The 23,477-nt window shown below is 36.3% G+C and overlaps 1 protein-coding gene across 1 annotated transcript in view; it reads right to left on the reverse strand.

Moving 5' to 3' along the window:
* The window catches only part of PAFAH1B1 (platelet activating factor acetylhydrolase 1b regulatory subunit 1), a 115,905-nt gene that overhangs the window by 36,723 nt on the left and 55,705 nt on the right, over positions 1-23,477 (reverse strand). The window contains exon 2 of the mRNA XM_037808219.1: positions 23,133-23,353. Within this exon, the coding sequence (XP_037664147.1) occupies positions 23,133-23,164 (32 nt within the window). The 5' untranslated portion in view covers positions 23,165-23,353. The remainder of the gene's footprint in view (positions 1-23,132; positions 23,354-23,477) is intronic.

Consider the following 23,477-nt stretch of genomic DNA (forward strand, 5'->3'; position numbering starts at 1 on the left):
TTGCATATACAAAGAAATCCTACAACTCAGTGACAATAGTACAGACAGCCCAATTATAAAATGGGCAAAAGATATGAAAAGACAGTTCTCCGAAGAGGAAATACAAATGGCCAAGAAACACATGAAAAAATGTTCAGCTTCACTAGCTATTAGAGAGATGCAAATTAAGACCACAATGAGATACCATCTAACACCGGTTAGAATGGCTGCCATTAAACAAACAGGAAACTACAAATGCTGGAGGGGATGTGGAGAAATTGGAACTCTTATTCATTGTTGGTGGGACTGTATAATGGTTCAGCCACTCTGGAAGTCAGTCTGGCAGTTCCTTAGAAAACTAGATATAGAGCTACCATTCGATCCAGCGATTGCACTCCTCGGTATATACCTGGAAGATCGGAAAGCAGTGACACGAACAGATATCTGCACGCCAATGTTCATAGCAGCATTATTCACAATTGCCAAGAGATGGAAACAACCCAAATGTCCTTCAACAGATGAGTGGATAAATAAAATGTGGTATATACACACGATGGAATACTACGTGGCAGTAAGAAGGAACGATCTGGTGAAACATATGACAACATGGATGAACCTTGAAGACATAATGCTGAGCGAAATAAGCCAGGCACAAAAAGAGAAATATTATATGCTACCACTAATGTGAACTTTGAAAAATGTAAAACAAATGGTTTATAATGTAGAATGTAGGGGAACTAGCAGTAGAGAGCAATTAAGGAAGGGGGAACAATAATCCAAGAAGAACAGATAAGCTATTTAACGTTCTGGGGATGCCCAGAAATGACTATGGTCTGTTAATTTCTGATGGATGTAGTAGGAACAAGTTCACTGAAATGTTGCTATATTATGTAACTTTCTTGGGGTAAAGTAGGAACATGTTGGAAGTTAAGCAGTTATCTTAGGTTAGTTGTCTTTTTCTTACTCCCTTGTTATGGTCTCTTTGAAATGTTCTTTTATTGTATGTTTGTTTTCTTTTTAACTTTTTTTTTCATACAGTTGATTTAAAAAAGAAGGGAAAGTTAAAAAAAAAAAAAGAAAGAAAAAAGACAAACAAGGAAAAAAAAAAAAAGATGTAGTGCCCCCTTGAGGAGCCTGTGGAGAATGCAGGGGTATTCGCCTACCCCACCTCCATGGTTGCTAACATGACCACAGACATAGGGGACTGGTGGTTTGATGGGTTGAGCCCTCTACCATAAGTTTTACCCTTGGGAAGACGGTTGCTGCAAAGGAGAGGCTAGGCCTCCCTGTATTTGTGCCTAAGAGTCTCCTCCTGAATGCCTCTTTGTTGCTCAGATGTGGCCCTCTCTCTCTGGCTAAGCCAACTTGAAAGGTGAAATCACTGCCCTCCCCCCTACGTGGGATCAGACACCCAGGGAAGTGAATCTCCCTGGCAACGTGGAATATGACTCCCGGGGAGGAATGTAGACCCGGCATCGTGGGATGGAGAACATCTTCTTGACCAAAAGGGGGATGTGAAAGGAAATGAAATAAGCTTCAGTGGCAGAGAGATTCCAAAACGAGCCGAGAGATCACTCTGGTGGGCACTCTTACGCACACTTTAGACAACCTTTTTTAGGTTCTAAAGAATTGGGGTAGCTGGTGGTGGATACCTGAAACTATTAAACTACAACCCAGAACCCATGAATCTCAAAAACAGTTGTATAAAAATGTAGCTTATGAGGGGTGACAGTGGGATTGGGAATGCCATAAGGACCAAACTCCACTTTGTCTAGTTTATGGATGGATGTGTAGAAAAGTAGGGGAAGCAAACAAACAGACAAATGTACCCAGTGTTCTTTTTTACTTCAATTGCTCTTTTTCACTCTAATTATTATTCTTGTTATTTTTGTGTGTGTGCTAATGAAGGTGTCAGGGATTGATTTAGGTGATGAATGTACAACTATGTAATGGTACTGTAAACAATCGAAAGTACAATTTGTTTTGTATAACTGCGTGGTATGTGAATATATCTCAATAAAATGATGATTAAAAAAAAAAAACACAAGGGAGTAACACAAATTGCAAAAAAATACTTTAGTGTCATAATTTATATATAATAAAATAGTTTATTAACATGAAAAAAAAAGTTTATGTTTAAATGTATAATATTTATTGTTACAGTCAATGAAAATATATAACTGTGTTTATAAATGTATAAACTTAAAACTGAGAAGTTATGAATTACATTTACAGTCTCATTATAGCCCCAGCATCCAATTCACTCATGTATTTTGCTTTTGTTGTGCAGTATGAAGAAAACCCTAATTCACACAGATAAGTAATGTGAACAGTAACCAGCCTTAAATAACTCAACTTGCAATTTCACAGTATTCGTCAATTAAACTGAGCCAGAAAATTTTAAGAGGAGTAGGATATATCTGTTTGAAAGTTGAATTACTAACAAGATCTAAACATTGTTCTCATTCTTCATTTTAGATTCTAAATTCAGACAAGAAGTGCCCAAATCTTAAACTAAGCCCTAAAAATATTTTATTAGGATTCTGCCATGATGCAATTATGCCCATGCCTGTTATTACACAACTATTCACAACATGCTGACAATGTGCATGGGTGCCACAATCTTGCAATTTTTAAAGCAAAAAAAATAGCTTAAATCCATCAATAGGGAAAAAAATCTTCAAAAAACCTAGGTTTGAGTCCCAAATTTTCAACCCATTAACTGAACTTTTGAAAAGTTATTTAACTCTCTAGACTTCAGTTTCCCTATGTAAAACAGGGATCTCATCAGCGGCTTCCATACCAACATATTACTGTTCAGCTGTTAAATTAATAAAACATACCTAAATGTTAATATCCTATGCCTTCAGAGAGAATAATTAACAGTGTATGTTGGAGCTACCATTTTGGAAAACCACTTGGCAAAAGAATCAAGAGACAAAAATGTGTTCATAAATTTTGAAACCTGGTATTTCTACACCTGGGAGATCGGTTTAAAGATATAATCCTAAATCAGGAAAAGGTATGTGCATAGATATTCATCAAAGCATTATTTAGAATGTAAAATCTGAAACAATACAAATATTCCAAAATAATAGTTAGATAGAATGTATGTGGTAATACAGAAAATACTTATGAAAATGCTGAGTAGGGGAAATAGATGAAATTTTTATATTCTCCATGATTACAAATATGGGGTGGGGGAAAACATATAACAGGACAAATGAAGTAAATAAAAAATGCTCAACTTTACTAATAATCAAATAAATGAAAACTAAAACAGTGAAACATGTCATTGATAATTTGTAAATTATTTTGAACTAATCACTTAAACTTTCTTTTATTAATTTTAAGTTTTCAATGGATTCTTCTCAGTTTCTAGGCAAACATATCATATGGAAACATCTGCTATCCTTTTTCCAATATTTATACCTATATTTGGTTTTCTTCATTAAAGGAATTGGTCAGTACATTTGGAACAATGTTATATAATCATAGTGATCACAAATTGTTTTTTATTTTAATTATAATATAATGTAGTTGTTGACACTGAATTTGTTTCTCAACTTAATGAAAAGTCCTACCCTAAATTTTTTTTTTAAATAAATAAAGTATTTGGAGTTTTATCTGATGATGTTTTGATGTTTAATGAGATGATAATTTTTTTCCTCTAATATGCAGAATTACATGAAAAATCTCCTAATATTGAATCATTCCTTTATTCCTGGAACACAGTCGATTTGGTCATGGTATTTATTTCATATTCTTCTATATTATCTTTAAAGTACTTTATCTAGAATTTCTGTGTACATATATTAATGAGATGAGACTAGTTTACAATTATCTCAGGTTTTGATTCAGGGATATGCTAGCTTCATAAAAAGTATTGGGATGTTTTCCTTCTTTCTCTAAATCCTAGAATTGTTTAAATTTTTATGAATTACCTGTTATTGGAAGATTTTGAAAGATCTTATCCTTAAACAATCTGGGGCTTGAGCATTTTTGTTATTATTCTTAAGACATTTTCTCAATATTTTCCATAGTTAGCCATCCATTCAGGTGTTTTACTTCCTGAGTCTATGTTCTGTAAATGGAATGACTCAAAACATTCAAGATATGACTTCTTCTCCAAATGCTTTATATATTTAATTCATTCTTAAATCAAAATTATTGCTTAAGTCATTTAAAACTTTTGTTAAATGATTTTAATGTTTATTTAGAAGAGCACAAATTTGAGAGAAGAACAGGACATTTTAAAACAGAAATAATTAGGAGAACCTATTAACTGATACTGAAAACTTATTATACAGCTACAATAATAAAAGTAGTGTTTTTATGGCTCCTGGAAGCACAGCAAAGCCAAAACTCAATGCAAGGATTCATAAGGTGCTTTCAAATCACTAAGGAAATCAAATAATGTTTGGACAGATGGATAGTGACTTGGAAAAAGCAGTTAAACCCCTTGTTCACATAATCAACAAAAATTTTAATTCCATATAGCTTAGACATAATTATAAAATTGAAAGCACAAAAGTGTCTTAAGAAAATAAAATGAATATTTATGTAATCATGACTAGTGAAAGCCTTCTCAAGAATGACTCTAAAGGGAATAATCAAGGAAAAGACATCAATTTCACTACATGAAACCTATTTGCAACATATGACAATGGGTGACTATCCTACACTAAATTCCTCTTAAAAATCAACAAGAAAAATGTAAATGCTCCAATGGAGAAATGTAGCAATGCCATGAACACGCAATTCATAAAAGAACAACAAAAGACAATACATACAAGTGTTCTAACACACCACAATTTTTAAACAAAATATTTCTAGGTATTGGTGGGATTATAATTTTACATATGCATACCTATGATTTTATTGTTGCAATTAATTTTGTTTTTAAATTAAGAAACAGCAATAAAATATTAAAAAACAGATAACTGAACATCATTGTATAATAAAGAAAGCTAAGATAAAGCATTTATTTCAAACAAGCATTTTACATATATTATTATATTTAATTCTCATAATTCTATTATAAAGTATTCCCAAGTTACAGGTGAGGAATATTTTCCTAATTATCAAATTTCAAAAGTCCTAAATGTTCTACGTGTACGTTCAAAATCTGATAGGTGACATTTAATAATGAGAAGATCTAAAAATTGGGTTCTAAACCAGTCTCTCTCATATGATTTTATTTCCAGGTCTTAAGAATTGTGTGTTTCTAGAAGCGGAATTATTAGGTTTAAATTCAGATTTAAATTTTAACAAATTTCAACAAATTTTAACAAATGCTGCCAAAATGTCCCAGAAGATGATTTCAATTTTACTCTATCTATGAGTACACAGACCATACTCTCTGGACTGCCTATTTCTCTACAAACTATCCTACACTAATTTAAAAAATAAACTTATAAATAATCACATTAGCTTTTATAGTAACTCATCTCAAAGTAATAGATTCATTACTATCTAAAAATCCTTAGTGTGCTAAGTCATGTCTTAATATATTTGATCTTCTTTCCTGTTAACTGTGGTTCTGATTCTGTTCTTCAATATATTTTACAGGTCCATGTCATCTACAAAATGGAAAGAGTGCCCTCTGTTATTTTAAAAACTTGAAACAAGACAAAGTGTAGCGATTCCAACATCTCTTTAGTCATGGCCACTCTTCTGTACTATTATTGTCATTCAGCCAATATTCATCTACCTTGTCCACAAGAATATTTCATGCTTTTCCTAAAAACCAAGCCTAGTGTGTGTACAGCACTCATCTTATTCCAGATTAGTAAACTGTTTCAACAGTAAAATGTTAGCAGATTTGCCCTGAAGATTAGGAGCCAAGAAGACATTTTTATATTCCCATTTTATATACTTTTATGTGGTTTATCTTTTCTATTTACTCTATACATAATACTTTTAAGAAAAAAAACTTAAAATCTTAAAGGAAATACAGTGTAACTTAACTTGTTCTTTGCAAATCCAGGCTGGGTCAGTAATAATTTAAAGAGGAATTCAGACCAAGATTAACAACAAACTCACTGACATATGCCGTATCTTCCTGTTATAAAATATCATTCTGTCTATAATCAGGGAAGCAGTCACCCAAGGACAGGAACCTGAATTCACTTAAAACAGCCAGGTATTCTTTTACTATCTACCTTACCCATCTTAAGTTTTAATTCTCTTACTAAGGTTCATTCTGGCCTTCTCAGTCTAACAAACTTCCTCCTGAACAGAGAAGACAGAAGCAAAATGACTGCTCAGCACCTGCAATTTTGGTCATCCAACAGCATTACAATCCTACTAAACTTGCATCCTTATTCTGTTGTCAGTGATATAAACCAAAATAATCATTTCAAAAAGACCATGTAACTTTTTTTTTTAGATAGGAAGAATAAACCCAGGAAGTAACAAAGTTATAGATGAATATCCTATATTCTCAAAGAAATAAAAAGGAATATACACCTAAAGTAAAAAGATAAAGGAGTCCAAAAAGACATGATACAATAGATATCCAATATGATAAAAGAGACTGACCCTAAAATAAAAAACCAAATCTGCAACAGAATCCTGTAATCCTGCAAACAAAAAAAAACAAGAATAACCTGATTTTGAATGTTACACCAAAACGTAGCTTAATGAACATGAAGACAAGAGAAAGAAAACTATTAACACCTAGGCAGAAAAGCCCAAAGAAACATCAGGATGACTTAAAACTTCTCCTCTGCAACCTATAATACCAGAGAATATTAATTATATATAGCTTTCTTGTTGAAAAGAACATCCATTAAGAACTGCTGACCTAGCTGAACGAGGCATCCAGAGAACACAAGCTGTGAGGGAAAAGATACAACAGTGGAATGTTTCTCACACACACACACACACAATCATTAAAATTTTTACTTTTACTTATACAAAAAATAAAAACTTTTCCTTAAAAAACATTGACACAACACAGCCACAAATCTCCTTTGTTCTACTTTCATCGCATCTCATTCTTATCTTCAGAGGCAACCACTGTTAACAGTTTGTGTGTATCCTACTTTCATCGCATCTCATTCTTATCTTCAGAGGCAACCACTGTTAACGGTTTGTGTGTATCCTTTCAGGCTTCTATCTGTGCATCTATACAGACATAGATACACAAAGAAACATGTAGTTTTGTGTCTGTATACGTGTATGCAGGTTTTAACATGAAAAGATAATGCCAAACTAATCTTAAATTTTAACAATTTAAATTCCCACCACCAGTGTCTAAAAGAACCTATTTCTCCACATCTTTGTCAGTAAAGGCTATGATCAGGACTTTTCTTTCATAATGCCCTTTATCATGTTGAGAAAGTTCCCTGCTATTCCTACATATCTGAGGGTTTTTATCATGAAATGTTGTTGAATTCTGTCAAACACCTTGTCTGTACCAATTGAGATGATCGTGTGCTTTTATTCCCTTCATTCTGTTAATATGGTATGTTACATTAACTGGTTTACATATGTTGAACCACCCTTGCATTCCTGAAATCTATCCCTCTAGGTCATGATGTATAATCCTTTTAATGTGCTGTCGGACTCAATCTGCTATTATTTTATTAAGGGCTTTTGCATCTATACACACAAGGGAAATTGGTCTGTTTATTTTGATGTGATGTCTTTTTCTCACTTTGGTATCAGAGTAATGCTATCCTCATAGAATGAATCAGGATGTGTTCCCTTCTCTTGAATTATCTGGAATTGTTTGAGAAGTATTTGTGTTAATTCTTTAAGTGGTTAGTAAAATTTAGAAGTGAAGCCACCCAGTCCTGCACTTTTCTTTATTGAAAGGTTTATGAATACTGAGTCACTCTCTTTAATTGTTCTAGTTCTGTTGATATTTTCTATCTGTTCTTGAGTCAGTTTAGATAATTCATATGTTTCTATGAATTTGTCCATTTCATCTAGGTAATCTAATTTGTTGGTATACAATTGTTCATAGTATTCTCTTTTAATTCTGTAAGGTCAATAGTAACGTCTCCACTTTTGATCCTGATTTTAGTTCTGTCCTCTCTTTTATCCTCTAGTCTGGCTAAACATTTGTCAATTTTGATGACCCTTTGAAAGAATCAATTTTTGTTTTCATCTATCCATACATTTTCTGTTCTCTTTCATTTACCTCTGTTCTTATCTTTACTATTTTCTTTCTTTTGCTAACTTTGGGTATATATGGCCTTTTTTCTAGTTTCTTTAGGTATGAAGTTAGGTTATTGATTTATGATATTTCTTCTTTTTTAATGCTGACATTTTCAGCTATAAATTTCACTACGAACACTGCCTTCATTTTATCCTGTAAGTTCAATGTGTTGTTTTCATTTTCATTTTCTCTAAGTATTTTCTAATTTTCCTTGTGATTTCTTCTTTGACCACTGGTTGTTTAAAAATATGGAGTTTAATTTCCACATAATTGCAAATTTTCCAGTTTTCTTTCTGTTATTGATTTCTGGCTTCATTCCATTATGGTTGGAGAAGATATTTTGTATGCCTTCAGCCTTTATTGGAACTTAGATTTGTGGCCAAATGTGGTCTATCCTGTAGAATGATCCATGTACACTTGAGAAAAATGTGTATTCGACTGTTGTTTGGTGCCGTGTTCCACATATTTCCACTAGGTACAACTGGTTTATACTGCTGTTCAAATCCTCTTTTTCTTTACTGATACTCTATCCAGATGTTTCGTCAATTACTGAAAGTGGAGTACCGAAGTCTCCAACTATTACTGTAGAACCATCTATTTCTTCAATTGTCAATTTTTGCTTCATATATTTTGGGGCTCTGTTGTTAGATGCATCTATGTTTATAATCTTATATTTTATTATATATTGAAACTTTTATCAATATATAATATCCTTCTTTATCTCTCGTAACCTTTTTTGAGTCTATTTTGTCTATTTAAAAACACAGTCATGCTGAACTCTCTTTGGTTACTACTTACATATTTTTGTGTATCCTTTTACTTTCAATCTTTTTGTGTCTTTGTATCTAAAGTAAGCCTCTTGTAGACAGCATATGGAAGGATCATGTTTTTTAATCCAAACCGCCAATCCCAGCCTTTTAATAGGAGAATTTAATAAAGGTAATTACGGATATGAAAGGATTATTTCTGCCATTTATCTATTTGTTTTCTGCATCTTTATAGGTTTTTTGTTCCTCAACTATTCCGTTACTGCCTTTAAAAAATACACAGGGGGAGGGGCAAGATGGCAGGGGGAAGGGGCAAGATGGCAGCATAGAGAGAAGTGGAATTTAGTCAGTCCCCTGGAACAACTAATAAACAACAAGGAACAACTAGTAAATAATCTGGAATAAATGCTGGGAACAACCATGACTGTCCACACATCGTACACCAACCTGGATTGGGAGGAATGCCCGAGATCGCAGCATAAAATCTGCAAGTAAAAGCTGCAGAACTATGCCCCCCACTTCCCCCCATGGCAGGCTTTGCTACAAAGCCTTGCAGTGGTAGAAACTAGCAGCACTCCCTGAGCAAGCGAATATAGCTCAGCTGAGCTTCAACCGGGGTTTTAATTAACAAATGTAGACTGCTGAATACAAGCTACAAACCCCCAACAAGCAGACAGAGGCTTTTAGTGACGAGTGACCTTAAAGAAATAGAAGACTCATCTGTACTGGGAGGGGGAGCCCAGAAGACCGCGTGTTATCTCTGAACAATGAGTGAAACTGGGGTATCGTGTGCTGGCTCCAAAGGGGGGCTTTATATCCCTTTTTCTCTCTCTCAACCTCAGGGGTTCAGAAAAGAGAGCTGCAGCCATTTTCAGTTCGCAGTGGTCTGACCCAAATGGGTAGAGATAATAGAGACAGAGAGACTATTCAAATGCAGATGATAAATCCCTAGGGGGTATATCTTCCCTAAGAGCAAGGAGGTGGGACCCAGCTTTCTTCAGAAACAGAGCCTGGGGGAAACCAGCCAAAACAGAAACTAAGGAGGCCACACCTCCTTACACCAGTTCGGAGCAACAAGCTGACAGGTGACACCTGCTGGGCAGGTTAGGAAAAGCACAGAGACTGGAAACCTCACAGGAAAATCTGTCATTCCTCTAAGATACACCCTGAATATAACCCCATTCTGAGACCTGGACCCATGCTGGTCTGGGAAAATCTGACTGGGGTAACCAAGGAAATCAGATGCCTAGAAAACAAAAAACTACAATCTACACTAGGAAAAATGAAGATATGTCCCAAAGGAACAAACTTACACCTCAATCAAGATACAGTTGAGATAATGTTTCACTTCAATGAAACAATCTATTAAAGGTTTTCAAAGAGATGTGCTAAATCAAATCAAAACCAAATCAACAAGTTCAGGGAAGATATAAAAAAAGATACAAAGGCTATAAAGAAAACACTAGGTGAACATAAGGTAGAAATTGAAAGTTCCAAAAAAAAAAACAACTAGCAGAATCTATGCAAATGAAAAGCAAAAGACCAGTGATGAAAGACACAATGGAGACATACAACAGCAGATCTCAAGAGGCAGAAGAAAACACTCAGGAACTGGTGAACAAGACACCTGAAATCCTACACATAAGAGAACAGATAGGGAAAGGTACGGAAAAATATGAGCGACAGCTCAGGGAATTGAATGACAACATGAAACACATGAATGTAAGTGTCATGGGTGTCCCAGAAGGAGAAGAGAAGAAAAAAGAGGTCGAAGCAATAATTAATCAATGAAATAATCAATGAAAATTTCCCACCTCTTATGAAAGCATAAAATTACAGATCCAAGAAGCACAGTGTATCCCAAACAGAACAGATATGAATAGACCTATGCCAAGACACTTAATCAGATTACCAAACGTCAAAGACTGACAGAGAATCCTGAAGCAGCAAGAGAAAAGTGATCCATCACATACAAAGGATGCTTGATAAGAATATGTATGAATTTCTCAGTAGAAACCATGAAGTCAAGAAGGAAGTGGTGTGATACATTCAAGATACTGAAAGAGAAAAACCACCAGCGAAGAATCCTATATCTGGCAAAACTGTCCTTCAAATATGAGGGAGAGTTTAAAATATTCTCTGACAGACAGAGTATTTGTTAACAAGATACCTGCTCTACAGGAAATACTAAAGAGAGCAATACTGACAGATAGGAAAAGACAGGAAAGGTTTGGAACACAATTTTGGGTGACAGCAGTGCAGCAATGTAGGTACACTGAACAAAGACAACTGCAAGTATGGTTAAAAGAGGAAGGTTAGGAACATGTGGGACACCAAAGGAAAGACAAAAGATAAAGACTGGTAATGTATAACTCAGTGAAACCTATAGTGTTCAATAACTGTGATAAAATGTACAAATATGTTTCTACATGAGGGAGAACAAATGAATGTCAACCTTACAAGGTGTTAAATACGGTGGTATTGGGGCAAAAATACAATCAATGCAAACTAGAGACTATAGTTAACAGAAACATTGTATTATGCTTCCTTTAATGTAACAAAGGCAATATACCAAAGCTAAATGCCTGTAAGAGGGGGCATGAGGGAGGGGTATGGGACTCTTGGCATTGGTGATGTTGTCTGATTCTTTTATTCTACTTTAGTTTAATTCTATCTTTCCTTTCGTTGCTTTTTAGTTGTCATGGTTTTTTTTTCTTTCTTTTTTCTTTTTCTTTTGTCTCTCTACCTTCTTTGACTCTTCTTCCTTCTTTGTGGAAGAAATGGAGATGTCCTTATATAGATAGTGGTGATGGTGTGAATACATAAATAAGTAACTATACAGGGAACCATCGATTGTTTACTTAGGACAGAAACTATGGTGGGTGAACAAAACCATCTTTAAAAAAAAAAACAGCCTTCATCATTTTTGGTAAGAAACTGTCTATAATTGTATTAAGGATTCCTTGTTACATGACAAATCATGACTCTCTTGCTGCTTTCAAAATTCTCTCTTTGGGAGAACCTAAGATGGCGGCTAGGAGAGACAGGGCAAAAAAAACACCCCCAAGAAAAATACTAGATAGAGGCCAGAAAGTGACCCAGAACACCAGTTCCAGCGATGCACCAACTGGACAAGGTCTGCTAAATCCACAGGGACCGTGCACTTGGTGAAACCAGGAGTCTGCATTCTGAAGCAAGTGTGTGAACCTGCTGAATGTCCGGCAGCCAAGCTGCGGTGTGGGGAAACCATGGGTTAGCGTTTGGAGGTGGACAACTTCTTTTTTAGAAACACCCAAAAGTGGCTGCAGATACGGCAGCGAGAACCACACAGTGAAGTGCGGCAGGAAAGGGCTGTGCGAACGCCTCAATATCTGGCGCGGAAGGTAGCCTTTCATGCACCCACTGCTAGTTGTCTCGGAGCGAGGAGGGCAGAGGTTAGCCAAAAGGGGAAAAAAACCATGCCCCTTGAAGCCATCTTCCTGGTGGGCTGGGAACACTCCTGCCCGGCGCTGCGGCCTCAGCCCAGAGCCACGCCAAGAAACCCAGTGTGATGGGGGGTGTTTCCAGCAACACTGCGCCCACACCACAATATCAGGCATGGACGACAGCCTTTCGCGCAACCACAGCAAATTGTCCCGGAGCTGGGAAGGTGGAGCTTGGCAAAAAGGGGAAAATTAACATGCCCCATTCAGCTATCTTTACAACAGGCTGGGAACGCACCTACACGGCCCGGCGGCCCAGGGCTTTCCTTGAGGGACAGCATGCACTTGTGACATAGCACAACCTTCCCTCAACAAAGGCCCTAGAAGGGCACGGCTGGGAAAAGGAACCCACCCGGAAATCCCAGGAACCCTATGCCAATACCAAGGACTTGTGGGTTAGTGGCAGAGACAATCTGTGGCAAGACTGAAATGAAGGTTTGGACTCTTGCAACAGCATTAAATCTCCAAGAACACCTGGGAAGTTTGATTATTAAAGCTGCGCTGCCTAACCACCCAGACACACGCTCCACATTCAGGGCAGACAGCACCAACAACACATCCAAACTTGGTGCATCAGTTGGACTCCACAAGAATCAGACCCCCACACACCACAAAGACAAAGTTGGGGAGAACTGACTTAAGGGGAATAGGTGACTCGCAGATGCATCTGCTCGTTAGTTAGAGAAAGTGTACGCCACCAAGCTGTAGATCTGAGAAATTAGAGATTGGTGTCTGAATAATCCTTCATATCCTAAAAGAACCCTATCAAGTAAAGCAAATGCCAAGAGGCCAAACACAACAGAAAATTATAAAGCATATGAAAAAACCAGACAATATGGATAACCCAAACCTAAACACCCAAATCAAAAAATCAGAGGAGAGACAGTACTTGGAGCAATTATCAAAGAACTAAAGACAAACAATGAGAGTATGGCACAGGATATAAAGGACATGAAGAAGACCCTAGAAGAGCATAAAGAAGACATTGCAAGAATAAATAAAAAAATAGATGAGCTTATGGAAATAAAAGAAACTGCTGGCCAAATTAAAAAGATTCTGGATACTCACAATACAAGACTACAGGAAGCTGAACAGCAACTCAGCAACCTCGAGAACCACAGAATAGAAAATGAAAGAAAAGAACAGGGAAAAAAACGGAAAAAAATCGAAATGGATCTCAGGGATATGATAGATAAAATAAAATGTCCAAATTTAAGACTCATTGGTGTCCCAGAAGGGGAAGAGAAGGGTAAAGGTCTAGAAAGAGTATTCAAAGAAATTGTTGGGGAAAACTTCCCAAATCTTCTACATAATACAAATACACAAAGCATAAATGCCCAGCAAACTCCAAATAGAATAAATCCAAATAAACCCACTCCAAGACGTATTCCGATCAGACTGTTAAATACTGAAGAGAAGGAGCAAGTTCTGAAAGCAGCAAGACAAAAGCAATTCACCACATACAAAGGAAACAACATAAGATTAAGTAGTGACTACTCAGCAGCCACCATGGAGGCAAGAAGGCAGTGGCATGACATATTTAAAATTCTGAGAGAGAAAAATTTCCAACCAAGAATACTTTATCCAGCAAAACTCTCCTTCAAATTTGAGGGAGAGCTTAAAGTTTTCACAGACAAACAAATGCTGAGAGATTTTGCTAATAAAAGACCTGCCCTACTTCAGATACTAAAGGGAGCCCTACCGACAGAGAAACAAAGAAAGGAGAGAGAGAGAGAGAAATTTAACAGACATATATAGAACATTACATCCCAAATCACCAGGACACACATTCTTCTCTGGTGATCACGGATCTTTTTCCAGAATAGACCATAGGCTGGGACATAAAACAAGCCTCAATAAATTTAAGAAGATTGAAATTATTCAAAGCACATTTTCTGACCACAATGGAATACAAACAGAAGTCAATAACCATCAGAGACTTAGAAAATTCACAAACACCTGGAGCTTAAAAATGAGAGGTAGACAAAAACATTCCCAGATAATCAAAAGATGAGGGACTTCATCACCACTAGATCAGTCCTATAAGAAATGCTAAAGAGAACTGAGCAGGCTGAAAGGAACAGACACTAAACAATTGACTGAAACCACATTAATAAATAAAGATTTCCAGTAAAGATCACATGGTAAATATAAATATCAATACTACTGTATTTTTTATTTGTAACTTCACTATTTACTTCAATACATAAAGTGTAATGATAAATCAGTGGTTTTGGACTCAATGTAAAATATGTAATTTTTGACAAGAACTACATAAAGGTGGGGGAATGGAGGCGTACAGGAACATAGTTTACGAGTCCTATTGAAGTTAAGTTGGTATCAAAGAAAACAAGATTGTTATACACTTAGGTTAAATTTAAGCCCCACGGTAAACACAAAGAAAGTATCAGAGAATATGATCACAGAGATGAAAAGTAGTGTATGGGTTCCGAGAAGTGGGGGAAGGGGCAATGAGGAGTTGATAAGAAATGAGTGTAGGGTTTCTGTTTGGGGTGAAGGGAAATTTCTAGTAATGGATGGTGGGAAGGTGATGGCATTGCAAGATTGTGAATATGATAAATCCCACTAAATGGAATGCTTGGGAAGGGTTGGAATGGGAAGATTTATGCTGTATGTATGTTTCCATAATTGGAAAAAAAGAGAGTCTAAATAGAAAATGACAATTAAATACCACAGATGATCCTGGATGAGGTCTAAGAATAGAGAAAAGACTCAAAAGGACACAATTGGGACGTAAGAAAAAAATTAAATATAGAATGTAAGCTTTATATCAATGTTAAATTTCTTGAACTTCTTAATTACACTTAATGTGATTACATAAATGAATATTCTTGGTCATAGGAAATATATATGTGAATTATATTATTTGTTCAAGAATGTGTGCAACTTGCTCTCATATGTTCAGAAGACAGAGCAATAGATGACAGATGATACACAGGGAGGGAGGGAGGGAGGAAAAGAAAGAAATGGTAAAGTGCCAAAATATTAAAGCTGGTAGATCGGGGTATAGGTGGAGGGGGGTTGGAGTATGTTGGAGTTCTATGTATGGGGTTTGTATTATTTTTGCAACTGTTAGTGTAAGTTTGAATTTATTTCAAAATAAAAATTAAAAAAAAATTCTCTCTTTGTTTTTGGACTGCCAATTTTACTATAATGTGTTGTGATGTGGATATCTTTGAGTTTATCCTGCTTGGAGTTTGCTGAGCTTCTTAGATGTGTATATTCATCACATTTGGAAAGTTTTCAGGCATTATTTCTTCAAATACCTTTTCTGCCGCTCTCTGTCTCTCTTGTCCCAATGATGATTATCTGGGTATGTCTGATGGTATCCCAAAGATCCCCCAGGCTCTGTTCAGTTTCCTTCATTCTTTTTTCGTTTTGCTATTCACACTAGATAATTTCAATTTTCTTGTCTTCATGTTCGCTGGCCCTTTCTTCTGTCTGTTCCAATCTGCTGTTGAATTCCCCTCTGGTGAGTTCATTTCAATGATTCTACTTTTCAGCTGCAAAATTTATTTGGTTCCTTTTTACAATTTCTCTTTACTTAATTCAGACATTTTCCTTCTTTGCTTTATTCTTTGTCCATGGTGTCCTTGAGCTCATTGAATACATTTAAGATAGTTGGTTTAATGTCTTTGACTAATAGTTCCAATGTATGAGCTTCCTCAAGGATGATATCTGTCAAATTCTTTTTTTCCGTCAGTGGGCCATACTTTCCTGTTTCTTTGTGTGTTCTGTAGTTTTTTTTTTTTGGTTAAGGACAGGACATTCTAATTATTATGTTGTTGTAACTATGAAAACCTAATTCTCCCACTCTACTGGTATTACCAGTTTTTCACTTGTTCAGGGCTGGAGCCATCCATATGTGATTTTTCCAAACTATTTTTGCTCCCAAATAGGAAAGGAAAGAAAAGGGTTTTTGGAAAAGGCACTGTCTCTTCAAGATTTCTAAACCACTTCTGCCTGAGGGGCTTGAAACAATGGCTTATCCTCTATGCTAGCCCCCTAGGAATCAAAACCAGAGATCAATAATCAGAGCACGCATCCCTAGTTTTTGGAGGACAAGGTCTTTACTGTCCACCCTGGTACTAGAACAATCTGCACCAGGAGTGTGTTTACAGTCCCTGTAGGTGCCTGCCATATAGCTGGGATATGAGGGCTCACAGTTGCTGCTACAGAATTTACCAAAATTCACCAGCATCTTCATCCAGTTCTTCCCTGGACACTGCAAGTGTTACACTACACTCCTGAATTCCAAAATAGTTGGCTCAAGACAGTTCCTGTCAGTTCAACGTTGTTTTGTTGGTGGAGGGAAAAATTCCTGGAGCTTTCTATTCCAGCATCCTCCCATAACCCTCCTTATTCTCGTTTTCTCGTTTCTTGAATTGAATACTTAGAAACTAATTATAGTCACTAAAGAACACAAATTTCCATTTGCTATGTTAACTATGTCACAAGCTTTTGTTATGAATACGCTTATTATTGATTCCTTCAGTTTCTAAGTTTCATTTTGATCTCTTTAATTCTAAAGTTCTTTATATTTTAAATTTTCCACTTGGATAGATTTCTCCTTTTGCTATTAATTTTAATTTTTGCTGAATTATGGTTAGTGAATGAAGACTACATGATTTATGCTTTTTGGAATTTGAGATTTTCTTTGCAACTTACGCACGGTAATTTTTGAATATTTTTAATTCTGAGCAGGAAAAATGTGCCCTAAGAATTTTCACTAACTTGTATTTGTCATTCATTTATGAAAGCAAGAGAAAATTATTCTCTGGCATGCAAAGATTCATCAAGAAGCATTTAAGAGCCCGAGCCCATCTCAAAAAAAAGGTCCTAATGACAAAATCCAGCAAACCAACATAGTTCTTTTTTTGGGGGGGGTGGGGGGTGGGGTGGTTCTAGTACCAGAATAAGAATGCAGTAATGGGGAAGCTGTGGCACAAAAGAATTAGAAGTGATCATCAAATCAAACAGAGTGCAAATATTATCAATCATGACAACATAAAAAAACAATTTCTTCAGCTTTCATGGGGGGAGGTCAATTGATAAAATCAGATAAATAAAGAAATAGAGGTCAAGTTTGTGTTTTTAAAGAGCAAACTAACAAGAGACAATACCCTTTCCAAATTTACAGAGAAGGCAGAAGGGTGACAAAAAATATTAAAAACAGGTTGTTAAAATATAATTTGAATAAATCTTACGGGAAAAAAAAGAGATGTTAATATAATTTTCATAAACACATAAAAAATATCTGAAAAGATACACAATACACAGAGGCAATGGTGGTCATCTCAGGAAAGTGGGTTTGAAGAGTTTGAGAAGGGTAATGCTTACATTTTTTCATTTGCTTTTTATTAATACAATTCTGTTTAATGTACAGTGAACTTAAAATTAGAAAACTGGTTTTACTTCTACTACCAGTCATAAAACTGGGTTATTTAAATTTCTCCCATTCTCAATTTATCTGTAAAATAAAAGGTATTTGGTATATCCATATCAATACTCTTGTCTTATTATTCATGTTTTTATGCCCCAGAGTAATACACAGAGAATATAGAAGGCAGGCAATACACATCTACCAAACTGAATCACTTTCAGCAGTACTACTCATTATGTGTTTCAAGTATTTCAAAAATGTATTCTCATTTCTACCCAAAAATTACCTCAAAGAATTTTACAAGCTAATTATTGCTATCTACCCTAATAGAAATGCTAATGTGTTACAAATGCCAGTTAAGTGCCAGAACTATTTATACCACTTCCAAGTGGTCATTTGTTTCTCTCCTTCACAGTAAATATATATTCATATTATTTTCAAATATAGGATATCTTTTTCTTTTTTAAAAAAACCCTTAATTTTATTTCCTTACTAAAATTTGGTAGACACTAAATTTATTTCCCAAGTTTAATTTAGATTTGTAAGACAAATTTTCTTTGCTTGATCAGCACTTTTGAGTCCATTTTTTTCTAAAATTTTTTACAAATTAGCCACTTAAAATTGGGTTACCCCTTCTCACTTTAGTTTTACCAAATTAAAAGCTCTATTTTTGGCCATAAAGTTTAAAACTAATCTCAGTTATGAGAATAATAAGTGTGACTCCCAGCAAGTTCACACAAGGAATCTGGAAGAAAAAGATCTGAATTGACTAAGAAACAATAATAAGTAAAAAACAGATATACTTTCAACAAAATAGAACTTCATATGTACAAGATTATTCATGACAGCATAATTTATAATTACAAAATATTGGAAACTACCTAAATGTCCAAACAAGGGATACCGTTTGAAGAAAGGACGGTATACGTACAAGTACTATGCAAACTATTAAAAAAAAAAATTTCTATAAGCTGATATGGAGTAAGTTCCAAGAGATACTGTTAAGAGAAAAAAAAGTCAAATACAAAAGAGCATATACAGTATGCTACCTTTTGTTTAAGAAGGAAACAAGAAAAACAAACATATATCGTTATATTTATAAAACAATGAAATCAGTTACCTACAAGGGGTAGAAGGTGGGCGCAACAAGGCAGAAGGGATACAAAAGAGAGTAACACCTCTGAGCTTACAATTTTTGTACAATTAATGTTTCACACTCAAAAAATTAAATTAACAAGGACAGGAGGGAGGAAATAACTAAACAAAACACTGAAAAATGAAAAACTAGAAGAGACAAACTCAAAGTTTTACAATAATATAGCCACAAGAAGAAGTGGTAAAAAAACTGTTCAAAGTAATTCATGACCACAGTATTTGATTATATAAGGGCTACATACAAATTGAGTTCTTTCCAGGAGGTTTTTTGGGAGTCAGGGGGAAGAAAGGGGAGAAAAACATGGTAACGGGAGAAATAAGAAAAGAACCTTGTAGGGATAGACTGGAATTAGAGGTATTGGTGTAACCTAATGATTTGTAAAATAAATACGTGTACTTGTGTATGTATGTATCAGTGGTTGTCAATGGGGATGATTTTGCCTCACTATCACCCCTTGGGGCACACTGGCAATGCTTGGAGACATTCTGATTTCTACAACTTGAGTGGGGGTGGGTGCTACTGGCATCTAGTGGGTAGAAGCCAGGCATGTTAAACATCCAACAATGCACATGACAGCACCCATGATGAATTATTCAGCTGCAAAGGCCAAAAGTACAAAGACTGGGAAACCCTAGATATGTGTATACCAGGATATCTGTATGTGTTTATATATAAATGGCAAGTAAAGAAGCACTCCGCCCCCCTCCCCCCCCCAAAAAAAACGATAGAGGCACACACAGGAGTCAACTGAAGGGGATCTTATTGGCCAAATCTGGGATAATTCACGCAACAAAATAACAAGAATGGTAATGAATAGTACTGGCTACTGAAAAAAATGAGAACCCATGAGTCCATAATGAAAATAAAAGGGAGAGAAGGAAGGTCCCTTGCTTAAAGTTTATGCTGAGTGCTGACCGGTAAAGGTACAAGGAGTGGTGGATGTGGAACATCCTCACTTTGCAAGCATTGTAGTAAAGAATGGTTGAGGCAAGACTTATCAACTCAAGTTAAATCTAAGGGGGAGATACTGATTAAGGAAAGAATGTTTGCAAGTTCTTAAAAATGTCTCCCAACGGATTTGTTGTAAGGGAAATAATTATAACTATAAAGTGGAAAAGTCAGACATCTTGACTGAGTGATCAAAATTAACACCACCAAAGAGGGGCAGATGGACACAAGGTGCCTCTAGATGTGATACCCTGAGAAAAACACAAAATTGCTTATGCTGTAGTCTAGCCAGAATGTATAACTTGAATCTAATAATGAGAAAACACCCCAAAATGATTAACATTAAAAAAAAAAAGAGCAAAATAAAACCCATATTCTTGAAAAATATCAATGCCACAAAAAACAAGGAAAAGGCTGAAGAAATGTTCTAGATTAAATGAAACTAAAGAAAACTACGTGTAATATCTGATTCTAAACTGGATAGTATACTGGAGGGAAAACAAATGCTGTAAAGGACATTATTAGATAATTGACAAAGTTGGAATATGGAAGATAGATTAAATAAAAGTATTGTGTCAATGTTAAATTTACTGAAATTGTTAACTCTACTGTGGTTATATAGAAGACTATTCTTAATCTCAGGAACTGCTTACTAAAAAATTCATGATGCATGCAACTTATTCTCAAAGGTTTAGGAAAATAAACATATTGCGGAAATGACAGAGCAAATGGTGTAAAATGCTAACAAGAGGTGGATTTGGATAAAAACATATGAGCATTCTTTATACTAATCTTGCAACTTTCCCATAACTGTGAAATTATTTCCAAATAAAAAGTTTAAGAAGCCACAGGAAACAAACAACAAACATCTAGAACACGAAGCTAAACATTCCTCCCATATTCTTCACCTACAAAAACAGAATGCTGGAGAACCTAAGATGACGGCTAGGTGAGACAGGGCAAGAAAACACCTCTAAGAAAAATACTAGATAAAAGGCAGAAAGTGACCCAGAACACCAGTTCCAGCAATGCACCAGCCAGACAAGGTCTGTTAAATCCACAGGAACCATGCATTTGGTGAAACTGGGAGTCTGCATTCTGAAACTAGTGAGTGAGCTGGCTGAAAGTTCGGCGGCCCTGCTGTGGTGTGGGGAAACTGTGGGTTGGTGTTTGGAGACGGACTAGTTCTTTTAAAAAAACATTAAAACCCGAGAGCGGCTGCAGATACAGCGGTGAGAACCGTGCAGTGAAGCACAGCAGGGGCAGGCTGTGCCAAAGCCTCAGTTGTCTGGCATGGAGAACAGCCCATCGCATACCCGCTGCTGACTGTCTCGGAGCCAGGGGGTGCAGAGGGGAGCCAAAAGGGGAAAGAAATCGCGCCCCTTGCAGCCATCTCCCCGGCGAGCTGTGGACGCTCTTGCCTGGGGCTGGAGCTATAGCCCAGAGCCGCACCAAGGGTCCCAGTGTGACAGGGAGTGTTTCCCGCAGCACCGTGCACAAGCCACAATATCAGCCGTCGACAGTGGTCTTTAGTGCAGCCACAGCTAACTGTCCTGGAGCTGGGAAGGCGGAGCTGTACGAAAAGGTGAAAATTAACACGCCCCATTCAACCATCTGTACAGCGGGCTGGGAACACCCCTGCAAGGCCTGGTGGCCCAGGGCTTCCCTGGAGGGTCAGCGCGCACTTGTGACGTGGCACAGCCTTCCCTCAGCAGAGATCCTGGAAGAGCACAGCTGAGAAAGGGGACCCGCTCGGAAATCCCAGGGACCCTACGCCAATACCAAGGACTTGTGAGTCAGCGGCAGAGACAATCTGTGGCAAGACTGAAATGAAGGCTTAAACTTTTGCAACAGCCTTAAATCTCCGGGAACACCTGGGAGGTTTGATTATTAAAGCTGCCCTGCCTCTCTAACCACCCAGACACACGCCCCACATTCAGGGTGGACAGCACCAACAACACACCCAAACTTAGTGCACCAACTGAACCCCACAAGAATCACATCCCCACACACCACAAAGCCAAGGTTGGGGAGAACTGACTTGAGGGGAGTAGGTGACTCACGGATACCATCTGCTGGTTAGTTAGAGAAAGTATACGCCACCAAACTGTAGATCTGACAAATTAGAGACTGGTATTTTTTGTATCTTGAAAGAACCCTATCAAGTAAAGCAAATGCCAAGGGGCCAAAAACAATAGAAAATCTTAAAGCATATGCTGTATATATGTTTCCACAATAGAGAAAGAAAAAAAACACATCTAAATAGATAATGACAATTAAATGCCAAGGATGATCCTGGATGGGATCTGAGGATGGAGGAGAGGAGGCTCAAAGGGACACAGTTGGGACATAAGGAAAAAAAAAAGGAAATATAGAATGTAAGCTTTGCATCAATGTTGAATTTCTTGAACTTCTTAGCTGTGCTTAATGGGATTGCAGAAAAGAATATTCTTGTTCATGGGAAATGTATATGTGAATTATATTGTTTGTTAAAGGATGTGTGCGACTTGCTCTCATATGTTCAGAAGACAGAGCAATAGATGATGGATGACAGGGAGGGAGGGAGGGAGAGAGGGAAAGAAATAGTGGTGTGACAGGATGTTAAAGTTGGTGGATCGGCGTATAGGGGGAGGAGGGTCGGGGTATGCTGGAGTTCTGTGTATGGGGTTTGTATTGTTTTTGCAACTGTTCCTGTAAGTTTGAATTTGTTTCAAAATAAAATTAAAAAACAAAAACAAAAACAAAAACCAGAATGCTATAAAACAGCACTAGTCAAGCCATTTCAAGCCTCTCTCATTAATTTATTTGCATTAACTATCATAATTAGCCACCTCATAAAGTTCAAATCCTTTAACAGCTGCTGGATGATAAAAACATAAAATGAGGCAAAGGAGAGGCTAAAATTAGCAATAACAACCTTTCTCATTTTTCTAACACATGGATGTCAGACAAAAAAATATTCATCTTCCATTGAACATAATATATTTAAAAGACAAACTTATTTCAATTAATTTGTTTTGTTTGTTTTGCTTTAAACTTATACATGATGAAGTTGCAAGGGTAAAACCCAGTTTTAAAGTAAGATCAAACTGCCCAAACCCGTATTTAAACACTGGTAACAACAGTTTTAATCTTAGAATGGATCTTCCAAAGCTGTATTTTAATTTGTTTCTTTGTACCTTATAAGAGAGATTTTTATTTTAAAGTACAAAACAGAGAAACTTACAGTTCATCTCGTTGTCTCTGGGACAGCACCATTTTGGCTGTATGTCAAGCTTATGTGATATAGTGGTATCTCCCTCCTTTGGGAAATCAAAATGCTTTATGATCCCTGTATTTGTAATTAAATATGCCACTAAGTAGCTTCCACAGCAGGAAAAAATGATTCTTTGATCAGTGAATCCAACCAGTAACCAGAAGATATTCAACAAGTAAGGTTCATTCCACCTAAGGAGAAAGAGAGAAAAAAAGAGTCACTTAAAATTTAAATTATCCTTTGTAAGAAAACACTTTTAAGGATGAGGTTTAGTGTGGTGCTAATACAAATGTTAGATGACATTTTCAATATACT

Source organism: Choloepus didactylus, chromosome 18, assembly GCF_015220235.1.
Source record: "Choloepus didactylus isolate mChoDid1 chromosome 18, mChoDid1.pri, whole genome shotgun sequence".
NCBI lineage: Eukaryota > Metazoa > Chordata > Mammalia > Pilosa > Megalonychidae > Choloepus > Choloepus didactylus.